Source organism: Chiloscyllium plagiosum, chromosome 3 (assembly GCF_004010195.1).
Source record: "Chiloscyllium plagiosum isolate BGI_BamShark_2017 chromosome 3, ASM401019v2, whole genome shotgun sequence".
NCBI classification, from domain to species: domain Eukaryota; kingdom Metazoa; phylum Chordata; class Chondrichthyes; order Orectolobiformes; family Hemiscylliidae; genus Chiloscyllium; species Chiloscyllium plagiosum.
The window spans coordinates 52,103,432-52,115,672 of NC_057712.1; the positions used below are offsets into that span (position 1 = coordinate 52,103,432).

Sequence of the window (12,241 nt, forward strand, 5' to 3'; positions counted from 1 at the left end):
TAGACAGATTGGGCATACAAAAAGGATCTCACAGGTAGTGCCGTTCTCACCACCAAGCAAGTGGTGTCTTAGTGCCTGTTGAAACTTCTGGTGATGAGGTGTTCTGTCAAATGACTTGGACAGTCTGCTAAGGGACTACGCAACAAGATCCAGCCTCTCCTATTTCATCAGAGTCATAAAGACGCGACCTGTTGATCACATCCAGATGGAAAGCATACAATTTAACTCTGTACCTTACCTCAGAGAGACACAGAGCATGGAAGCAGACCTTTCGGTCCAATCCATCCATACTGATCAGATATCCTAAATTCATTTAGTCCCAATTCCCTGCATTTGTCCCATATCCATCAAACCCTTCATAATCATGTACTCACCCAGATGCCTCTTAACTGTTGTAATTGTACCAGCCTTCACTACCTCCTCTGGCAGCTCATTCCATACACGCATCATATTCTGCATGAAAAATTTGCCCCTTAGGTGCCTTTTAAATTTTCCCTCTCTCTCAGCTTAAATCTATGCCCTCTAGTTTAGGACTCCCCTATCCTGGGAAAAAGACCTTGGCCATTCACTCTATCTAAGCCATTCATGATTTTATAAACCTCTAAGGTCATCCTTCAGCTTCCAATGCCCCAGGGAAAGTAGTCCTAGTCTATACAGCCTCACCCAATAGCTCAAACTCTCCAACCCTGGCAACATGATTGTAATTTTTTCTGAACCCTTTCAATTTTCACATCTTTCCTCTAACAGAATTCAATGCAGTATTTCAAAAGTGGCCTAACCAATGTCCTGAACAGGCACAATATAATCCCCCCAATTCCTGTAGTCAATGCACTGATCAATAAAGGCAAGTTTGATTTCAAACATGACAAATATCTAATCTCAACAATATCATTCAAAAGAAGTATAATGAAGGGTAAGTTCTTCTTGCGAGTGCAAAACATCTTGAATCCAAGTCATTTGAGATTATTTTTATAATTCCTTACTTTTAAGATAGAAAATCACTCAATATCCAACACCAGCAGAAATTCTGCAATACAGCTACCACTTTTTTTCTACTTATTGAATGGTTAGAAATTAAAGGTATGGGTAAAAAGTACTGGAGTGTTCAATCAGCTATTTGCACATTTAAAGGCAGGGTAGGCTCAATGGGCTGAAAGGCCTACTCCTGTTCCTATGAAATATTCTTTGAAACATTCATTAACTTTATGTATTTTTAACATCATAAAAGTAATGTACTCAAAAACCTTTCAACAGTAAGTTGATACAACACTAAATCAGTGATTCTACTCAGTCAGGATATTAGCATTTGAACAATTCCATTGCAGAAGGGAAAGTAAGAAGTTATTATTTTCTCCAGGAGTTCTATTGGAGAAATCCAACCATCTTGAAAATAACATCATTGTGCTGGCCATTTTTTGGACTCCATTATTTCACTTTCAAGTCCTTTAGAGATTAATTATTTGTTTCAGTCACTGAACAAACCTGAGAAATGAGAACATAGAAGAATACAGCGCAGTACAGGCCCTTTGGCCCTCGATGTTGCGCCGATCCAAGCCCGCCTAACCTATACTAACCCACTATCCTCCATATACCTATCCAATGCCCGCTTAAATGCCCATAAAGAGGGAGAGTCCACCACTGCTGCTGGCAGGGCATTCCATGAACTTACGACTCGCTGAGTGAAGAACCTACCCCTAACTTCAGTCCTATATCTACCCCCCCTTAATTTAAAGCTATGCCCCCTTGTAATACCCGACTCCATACGCGGGAAAAGGTTCACACTGTCAACCCTATCTAACCCCCTAATCATCTTGTACACCTCAATCAAGTCACCCCTAAACCTTCTTTTCTCTAATGAAAACAGCCCCAAGTGTCTCAGTCTATCCTCATACGATCTTCCTTCCATACCAGGCAACATCCTGGTAAACCTCCTCTGCACCCGTTCCAGTGCCTCCACATCCTTCCTATAGTATGGCGACCAAAACTGCACACAATATTCCAGATGCGGCCGCACCAGAGTTTTATACAACTGCATCATGACCTCAGGACTCCGGAACTCAATTCCTCTACCAATAAATGTGACTGTAATAAAAAATGCCGTAGCTCTTGAGTAAGGAAGTCATAATCAACACACAAGTAGAATACCATTCAATTTTATATATATATATATATATATGTAAAAATATTCAATATTTAATAATACATGTTTCAGTTAGTGACAAAACATCATTGTACGTTGACTGTACTTTATATAACTGAACAAAGTTATCTGAAATCACCATGCAATGCCACTGAGTGAAAAGTGTGGGAAATTCATGAAAGTTTATTAAGAAACTTCTTTACTGCCCTTAGGATACAAGACTGAGACTATCAAATTCATATTTTGATTGTACATAATCCCCTTAAAAGTTATTATATCCATTTTACATCATATCAAGGCTCTTGAGGGCCAACTTTTGTTCCGGTGTTTAATGTATGTATTTCGGTTATAAGGACTGTGCTGGATATTCATATTTGCTTTGAATTTTAAATAAGAAGCAATGTTTGCACTGGGGAAATGTTAAAGGAATCTGTGATCATAGAATTGGAGCACAAAACCTTGATATTAGTGATCAACTATTAATACATCAATCACAGCGCAAATTGAAATTACCTACCACCTTATCCCAGTTTCAACCTTCCAGCTCGGCACCACCCTCATGACCTGTCCTACCTGTCCACCCTCCTTCCCACCATCCGCTCCATCCTCCCCTCTGACCTGTCACCATTACCCCAACATCCATTCACCTAAATGGGGATGGAGCTGGTGGGGAAGGTAGCTGGGAGTACGCTAGGTGAATGGATGTGGGGGTAATGATGACAGGTCGGAGGGGAGGATGGAGCGGATAGTGGGAAGGAAGGTGGTCAGGTAGGACATGAGGGTGGTGCCAAGCTGGAGGTTGAAACTGGGATAAGGTGGGGGGAGGGGAAATGAGGAAACTGGTGAAATCCACATTGATGTCCTGGGGTTGGAGGGTCCTGAAGTGGAAGATGAGAAATTCTTCCTCCAGTCGTCGAGTGGTAACAGAGTGGTGATGGAGGAGGCCCAGGACCTGCATGCCCTCGGCGGAGTGGGAGGAGGAGTTGAAGTGTCAGCCATGGGGCGGTGGGGTTGGTTGGTGTGGGTGTCCCAAAGATGTTCTCTGAAGCACTCTGTGAGTAAGCGTTCTCTCTTCCCAATGTACAGGAGACCGCATCGAGAGCCATGGATACAGTAAATGATGTGTGGAAGTGCAGGCGAAACTTTGATGGATGTGGAAGACTCCGTTGCGACTTTGGGCGGAGGTCAGGGGGGAGGTGTGGGTGTAGGTTTAGCAATTCTTGCGGTGGCAGGGGAAGGTGCTGGGAAGGGAGGGTGGGTTGTTGGGGGGCCCATTCCTGATGAGGCAGTTGCGGAGAGAACGGCCTTTACGGAAAGTGGATAGGGGTGTGGAGGGAAATATATCTCTGATGGTGGGATCTGTTTGTAGGTGGTGAAAATGGCGGAGGATAATGCGATGTATACGGAGGTTGGTGAGTGGAAGGTGAGGACTGGAGTGGTGCTGTCCTTGTTGCAGTTGGAGGTGTAGGGTTCGAAGGCAGAAGTGCAGGAAGTGGATGAGATGTGTTGGAGGTATCACCAACCACATGGGAGGGGAAATTGTGGTCTTTAAAGAAGGAGGCCATCTGGTGTGTTCTGTGTTGAACTGGTCCTTCTGGGAGCAGATGTGGCAGAGGTGGAACTGAGAATAAGAGATAGCATTTTACTGGAGGCAGAGTGGGAGGAGGTGTAATACAGGTAGCTGTGGGAGTTGGTGGGTTTGTAGAAAATGTCAGTGTTGTGTCAGTCACCGTTGATGGAGATGGAGAGGTCCAGGAAGGGGAAGGATGTGTCCGAAATGGTTCAGGTGAATTTAACGGTGGAATGGAAGTTGACAAACTGTTCAACATCCTTGTGGGAGCACAAGGTGGCACTGATGCAGTCATTAATGTAGCAGAGGAAAAGGTGAGGAGTGGTACCAGTGTAACTGCGGAATATAGATTGTTCCATACAGCCGACAAAGAGACAGGCATATTTGAGGCCCATGGCTATCACTTTCATCTGGAGGAAGTAGGAGGATTCAAAGGAGAAATTACTAAGGGTGAGGACCAGTTCAGCCAAACGAATTAGAGTGTCAGTGGAAGTACTGGTGGGGCTTGGAGGCTCTGGTCCTGGGGGATAGAGGTGTACAAGGACTGGATGTCCATTATGAAGATGAGGCATTGGGGGCCAGGGAAACAGAAGTCTTGAAGGAGGTGTAGGGCGTGGGTGGCGTCCCAAACGTTTGTGGGGGATTCCTCAACAAGGGGGGATAACACAGTATCAAGGTACATGGAGTTGAATTCGGTGGGACAGGAGTAGGCTGAGACGACGGGTTGGCCGGGGTAGTCAGGTTTGTGGGTCTTGGATAGCAAGAGTTATAGCTGGGGTCAGGGAAATTATGATGCGGTGAGGCATGACTTAGGATGTGTGGCTAGGTTAGGTGGGCTTGGATCGGCGCAACATCGAGGGCCAAAGGGCCTGTACTGCGCTGTATTCTTCTATGTTCTAAGTAGAACCGGGCAGTGCGGGGTTCCCAATCTATGAGGTTGAAAGCTGTTGGTGGAAGATCCCCTGAGGTGATGAGGTTGTGTACAGACTGGGAGATGATGGTTTGGTGAAGTCATGGTTGAGGGGGTGGGAGGAGGTGTCTTCAAGTTAGCACCTGGCTTCACCGATTTAGAGGTCAGAGCACCAAACTACCACTGCACAACCCCCCCCCCCCCAGCAGTTGGAAATAAAGAGGTTGAGGGCAGGTAACAGACTGGCATGGGGTGTCCAGGTGGATAGGGTATATTGGAGGCGGACAAGGGGGTCCTCGGAAGATGGGCAGGAGTCTTGGTGGGTCCAGTAACTGACGACTTTTTCTCCCGTCGAGGCTAAGTCGATGGAACAATGCACAATCTCGGAATAACGTTGAAATACTGCTTTATTGACAATGTCCAACCGGATCCACCAGAAGACAATTCCCATGTTGCCGAGTTGCAAATTTCCCAACGTGATAGGGTGGGAGGAAGTGGATGTGCTGATCATTCCGAGACCCCTTCATGTGACCTCATTCTAGGTCTGAAGGGTGCTTCCAGCACTGATCTCGGGCACAAACAGAGAGACTCCACCTCCACTCCCTCCATCCTCTTTCCAGCGTCAGTGGCAGGGCGGAGCAGCTGAAGGCAGCCGAGGCTGGGCTCAGCAGCAGTTAGAGAGGATGGTGGAAAAGTCAGGCTTAGGGAGGTGGTGCTGAGACGGAGGGCGCGGCTGCTCAGCAGACGATGCTGAGCGCCCAGCAACGAGCGGCGAGCTAAGTGGCGCTGCCTGGGCTGACAGCCGCTGCTCATTGACCACAAGCAGCCAGGGGTCTGGCTGTACGTGTCCCTCTCCTTGCCTCTGTCCCCAGGGGACGGAGCTGGACTGGCACTCCGGTGAAGATGTCGGCGCCGTTGGGCCCCCGCGGTCCTCAGCCGCCAGGCGCACCGGCCGAGATGCCGGACCTGAGCCATCTGACGGAGGAAGAGCGGGGCATCATCATGGCCGTGCTGCAGAGGCAGCGGGAGGAGGAGCAGAAGGAAGAGGCGATGTTAAAGTAAGGAGAATGTTTACACATTTATCGCCTCCTCTCCCTCAGTGAGAACGCAGAAGATGCTTCACCGAGGCTGAGTCGCCTTCGTATATTTGCTACTTTTATTTTGTTTTATACTTTATTTTGAAGCAGACCTTTTCTTATTCGAAATGAATTTGATGGATCGAAAAGCATCTTCTTATTTATTCTGTTTTGTTGTGATTACTTGTCAGTCAGACACCCCCCTCCCCCCGGTGTGTGCATTGCTTTTCAAATGTTCTCACCGGTCTATAGGTCTATGAAAAAATGGACGATGAAAAATATGCCATTATGAGCTCTTTATTCCAGTGATGTAGCTCAGGCCTTGTCTCGCAGGAAGTCGTCTCTATGAGATAATTCTTATGTCTTTATAAAGCAGGAAGCTTATGCATGATCCTAATTAAAGTCTTCGAGCTATCAAGGCTGAACGTATGAAGCTTGTTATCCATCTTCCTTTTTTCCCCCTATTCGGCTGTTCCCCACCCGCGCGCGCTTACATTTCTTCCCACAATATTGTATCTGATACAAGTACTTCATTCCCCTGAATAATCACTTGCTAGTGGTAAGCTGGGGTTGTATCGAAGAAATGATGAAACCCAGCAGGCCAAATACATGGTTAGGTAATTTTCTTTTGTTTAAACCGTGCTTCATCGGGATTTTAATATAAGCATTCAGGTTTTCAATATTAGCATTTCAAATAAGCGATTTAGATACTCCATCTATATACCAACAGAGATGTAGCACCATCAAGTTTGGTTATTCGCAAAACATAATGAGCATAAATATGAGCAATTTCCTGAACAAAAATGCTGGAAAAGCAGATGCATAAATTGGCTTCTGTAATGTGACTGAAATGTAGCTATCAAAGTAAAAGATATGTTTAGCATTAAGGGCACAAACCAAATCTTGTCACAGATGTACAGTACTTCATGATTAGTGGTATGTCTAGCATCCTAGTGCAAAATTGTTTGCTGTGCGTTCATTGTGTGCACACATGTTACATGTGTAGCATATGTATGTTACTAGGGTTCTAAGTATTATGTTAATATTTTGGAAGAATGAAAATGTTCAGTTTGTGGTAAAGTTAAGGATACTATAGTCCAAACCAATAGAAACTTGTTGAATTTCATTTTGACCTAAATTGAGCAAAACAAGCAAAAATTGGAATGTTTTTGTTCTTATGCTTGCCCTATGAATCTTTAATTTCTGAATTGCAGTTGCTATATGAACAGCAAATAATAATTGCACATTTTGTGCATTTTATCCACACGCTTCTATTTTACAGACTGTATATGGAAGGATTCTTATTAATTTAAAATGAAGTATTGGTATTTGAAACTTGCTCTTTAACTCATTAACTTGACATTAAAGTATGGTACTATGAAGGAACTTATTACTTTGCTTTCATATAGAATCTTTTGTTTAACATGTTTTTTTTCATATTTTATAAATTTCTCCTGCTTGGCTTAACAATGCTTCACAAGTGAAAACAACAAATGCTGGAGATCACAACTGGCCAGACAGCATCCATGGAGAGAGAGTTGATCAAGTCATCTAGACTTGAAACTTAATGTTGGCGGGGGGGGGGGGGGGAGTCGGGGGTACTGGTGGATATAAAATGTTGATAGTTTAGTTTAAGTGATCAGAATGTGAGCATGGCAGAACAATGACACGTCCACCTGCCAGATTTGAAAGAGCAATCCCAGCAGCTTCAGGAGGTGTATAAGTCGACATTTCGGGTGTAACCCGAAAGTCCTGAAGAAGGGTTGCACCCAAAATGTTGACTTCACCTCCTGAAGCTGCCTGGCTTGCTGTGTTCTTCCAGTCTCCTGCCTTTTTACTTTGGATTTCAGCATCTGCAGTTTTTTCATCTCTATCCAGATTTGAAAGAGCAAACAGTCCCACTGGGGTGGGTGGGGGATGGGGAGGAAGAGGAGAAGGAGAGAGTGGATATAAGAGGATGTAGCAAGTAAAGCTAAATGAAAGGGAAGAAACGGGGAATGTAACAAACCTGACACTTCATAAGTGTTGCGTGAAGAGAGAAAAACATGCAATTAACGAGATGCAGTCTAAATAAGTTTGAAATCTGTTTATATTTATGTTCTAAGGTATTTACAGATCTAATTTACAGAATTAGATATTGTAATGCTCTAAACATTTGTAAGTTGCTATTTTATGCTTGAATTTAATCATGAAATTTGAGTTCAAGTCTTTAGTTTTTTAGCAGCATGGTCTGGAAGTTTTAGTGCAATAATTTTTAAATTGGACATTTTAGCTATGTGTGTACAGTAGAAATGCATATTTCAGCCTCATAACTTGATCCATGTATAAAGCCTCATTGGTAATTTGACTTCCTCTTTCTCAGTTCTTTTGTTTGCTAGTCTTAACATATATATGTGGGGTTTGTCTGGTGATGAAGTGATCAAAGTAACCAGATTGGCATTGGCTGTACCAGAACTGTATATGCTTTTTTCGTTTTTACTTTTGAAAGACTTTGGAAAAAAAACTGACAGCTAGTAAATTAAGAACATCAAACTTTTAGTTTGAACTTACAATAGGAAAGTACTTTTCTGTGATGGTGAAATTTAGCAAATTAGTTATTCGTATAACACAGGAATGGCCTACCATGTCTTTGCCTACCATGATGCCATACTAAACTAATCATATCTGTCTTCACGTGGTCTGTTACCCTCCATTCCCAGTCTGTTCATGTGTCTGTCTTGAGTGCCTCTTAAATATTGCTAATGCCTCTGCCTGTACCACCTCCCTGGCCATGCCCCATTTATTAAAAAAAACTATCCTTGCACATCTTCTTTTAACCTTCTCTCTTCTCACTTTTAACCTAATATTTGACATTTCCAGCCTGGAGAAAAGACTCTGACTGTCCACCCTATCCCCCTATCCATGCCTCACATAATTTTATAGACTCCAGTCAGATCGCCTTCAGCCTGCAGTGCTGTGGTGAAAACAATTCAAGTTTGTCCAAGCTGGGGCCAATGTCCAATGGTGTACTACAGGATCAGCGTTGGGTCTCTTTATTGTTTAGTGGTATATACAAATCATGTAGATGAAAAGTGGAAGCGATGATAATTAAGTTTTAGTTGATGCGGAGATTGACCGAGTTGTTGACAGAAAGGAGTGAGGTCTTAGATTACAGAAGGATTAGATTAGATTACATTACATTACAGCGTGGAAACAGGCCCTTCGGCCCAACAAGTCCACACTGACCCGCCGAAGCGCAACCCACCCATACCCCTACATTTACCCCTTACCTAACACAACAGGCAATTTAGCATGGCCAATTCACCTGACCTGCACATCTTTGGACTGTGGGAGGAAACCGGAGCACCTGGAGGAAACCCATGCAGACACGGGGAGAACGTGCAAACTCCACACAGTCAGTCGCCTGAGGCGGGAATTAAACCCGGGTACCTGGCGCTGTGAGGCAGCAATGCTAACCACTGAGTCACCGTGCTGCCCCTGTGGTAGATGGAATTTAACCCTGATAAGTGTGAGGTGATGCACTTTGGAAGAAGTAGCAAGACAAGGCATTACTCAATATATGGCAGGACACCAGGAATCTCAGAGGAACAGAGGGATTCCTTAGTCAATAGCAAGGGGGCATAATTTTAAAATAAAAAGCAGGAGGTTTACAGAGAACCTGAGGAAAACATTTTTCACCCATAGAGTGGTGGGTGTCTGGAATACACTGTTTGGGAGGGTAGTTGAGGTGGATAATCTCACAAATTTTAAAATGTATTGGGATGAGCACTTGAAATGTCACAATATGAGCCTAATGTAAATTTAGTGTGGTTTTAGTGCTACAGACTTGAAAGGCCAAAGGGCCACCTCGACACTGTGATTCTGAGATCCCAAAACTAGGTTTAACAGATTAATTTAGGTACTTACAAAATGTTAATTGCTTTAAATACATTTAAAGACACTTGCTTGTTGCAACATTTGAACAATGTTTGGTTGATAACCCTCAGAGGTGTTTCTCTAATACATAATGATGCATAATGGTTTTCTGATACATAATTGCAAAGAATGGTAAGGTAAAAGCCTGTCTCACCAACCACATTATATAGTTTAAATGAGGCAAATGATGACTACTCTTAAATTTCATGGAGTTACAGAGCCATACAGCATGGAAGTAGACCCTTTGGTCTCACTCGTCCATGATGACCAGATATCCTAAATTAATCTAATCCTGTTTGACAGCATTTGGCCCATATCCCTCTAAACCCTTCTTATTCATGTACCCATCCAGTTTAAATGTTGTAATTGTACCAGTCTCTACCACTTCCTCTGGCAGCTCATTCCATACACACACCACCCTCTGCATGGAAAAAGTTGCCCCTGAAGTCTCTTTAAATATTTTCCCCTCTGACCTTCAACTATGCCGCCTTGTTTTGGACTCCTGCACTCTAGGAAAAAGACCTTGGATATTTACCTTATCTATGGCATTCATGATTTTACAAACTTCTGTGAGGTCACCCCTCATCCTCTGCTCCAGGGAAAGTAGCCCCAGTCTGTTCAGCCTCTCCCTATAGGTCAAACCCTCCAATCTTGGCAACATGCTTAAAAATCCTTTCTGAACCCTTACAGGTTTCAAAACATCCTTCGTAATGCAGGGTGGCAATAATTGAATGTAGTACTCCAAAAGTGTCCTAACTAATTTATTTTCACAAAGAATGTAGGATGGGTCTTGGTGAGTGACAGTGTACTTGTGAGAATACATACAGCTTGGTTTGCCCAACTAATATACGTAACACTATGGGCAATTTAGCATGGCCAATTCATCTAACCTGCACATCACCTGGAGGAAACCCACACAGACACGGGGAGAATGTGCAAACTCAACACAGACAGTTGCCCAAGGTGGGAACTGAACCCAAGTCCCTGGCGCTGTGAGGCAGCAGTGCTAACCACTGAGTAAACTATGTGAACCAGTGTACTTTGGAGCCTGGATTGAAGGTCACCAGATTTGCTTTATCAACTCAAGGATGGGCCTAGACTTGGTATTGTGTGATGAGGAAGGAATAATTGGCAGACTACCTGTATTCTGTCATATTATGGTCACTCTATCCTTGGGGAAGAGTGACCATAATATGACAGAATTCTGCTTTAAGGTGAAGAGTGACGTTGATTTTGAAACAAGAAACTAAATAAAGGAAAATATGATGGCATGTGGTGTGAGCTGGCTATGATAAATTTTGGATCGTTACTTAGACCAATGATGGTGGATAGGCAATGGCAAATGTTTAAAACATGCAAACTGCAACAATTGTTCATTCCAATTTGGCACATTAATAAAAGGTGGCCTGTCCATGCTAACAAGAAAAATTAAATCCAAGGAAGGGGCACAAATAGTAGCATACCTGGGAGAAGTTTAAATTTCAGCAAAGGAGGGCAAAGGGATTGAATAAGAGGAGAGGAAAATACAGTATGAGCACAACCTTGCGGGGGACATAAAAACTGCATTTTACTATCAAGAATCACAATTCACCCTCAATCCATCAACTTAAATGCTCCACCCACCTGGTTTCCTGTTCCTGGGTAGAGACAAAAATACTCCAGATACTGGAATCCAGTGTAGACAAACAGAAAGCTTGAAGAACAAAGCAAGCTAGACAGCATCAAGAGTTGGAGAAGTTGAAGTTTCAGGTATTTACTGTTTCTCAGGAGCATGGTTGAGGGAGGCAGAGAACGTCTTCAAAGTGCACATCCTTCGAGGAGACTTTGTAGTGGTACAAACTTGGTTAGAGTCAAAAGAAAAACTGCAGATGCTGGAATCCAAGGTTGACAAACAGGAGTCTGGAAGAACACAGCAAGCCAGGCAGCATCAGGAGGTGGAGAAGTCAATATTTTGGGAATTAATCCTTCTTCAGGGCCCAAACTACACCTGCCTCTTTGTCAGTTATGTTGAACAGTCACTCTTCAGTATGTATACTGCTGTTCCCCAACTCTTCCACCATAACGTTGATGACTGCATTTATGCGGCATCCTGTACCCAGGCTGAACTGGAGCAGTTATAGAGTCATAGAGATGTACAGCATGGAAACAGACCCTTCTATCCAACCTGTCCACGCCGACCAGATATCCCAACCCAATTTCGTCCCAGCACCCAGCCTATATCCCTCCAAACTCTTACTATTCATATACCCATCCAAATGCCTCTTAAATGTTGCAATTGTACCAGCCTTTTCCACTTCCTTTGGCAGCTCATTCCATACACGTACCACCCTCTGCGTGAAAAAGGTGCCCGTTAGGTCTCTTTTATATCTTTCCCTTCTCACCCCAAATCTATGCCCTCTAGTCCTGGATTCCCTGACCCCAGGTAAAAGGCTTTGCCTATTTATCCTATCCACGCCCCTCATAATTTTGTAAACCTCTATAAGGTCACCCCTCGGCCTCCGACGCTCCAGGGAAAATAGTCCCAGCCTGTTCAGCCTCTCCCTATAGCTCAAATCCTCCAACCCTGGCAACATCCTTGTAAATCTTTTCTGAACCCTTTCAAGTTTCACAACATCTTTCCGATAGGAAGA

General features: G+C 43.7%; 1 protein-coding gene across 18 annotated transcripts in view; it reads left to right on the plus strand.

Moving 5' to 3' along the window:
* Positions 1-5,047: 5,047 nt before the first annotated feature.
* The window catches only part of LOC122543331 (regulating synaptic membrane exocytosis protein 1-like), an 845,124-nt gene continuing 837,930 nt past the window's right edge, over positions 5,048-12,241 (plus strand). For 12 of the 18 annotated variants that reach the window (XM_043681864.1, XM_043681928.1, XM_043681937.1 and 9 more), the window contains exon 1: positions 5,050-5,678. In XM_043681864.1, the coding sequence (XP_043537799.1) occupies positions 5,524-5,678 (155 nt within the window). In that variant the 5' untranslated portion in view covers positions 5,050-5,523. Of the gene's footprint in view, positions 5,679-12,241 lie in introns of all 18 variants that reach the window. The other 6 variants (XM_043682003.1, XM_043681891.1, XM_043681993.1 and 3 more) reach the window with 3 other exon arrangements.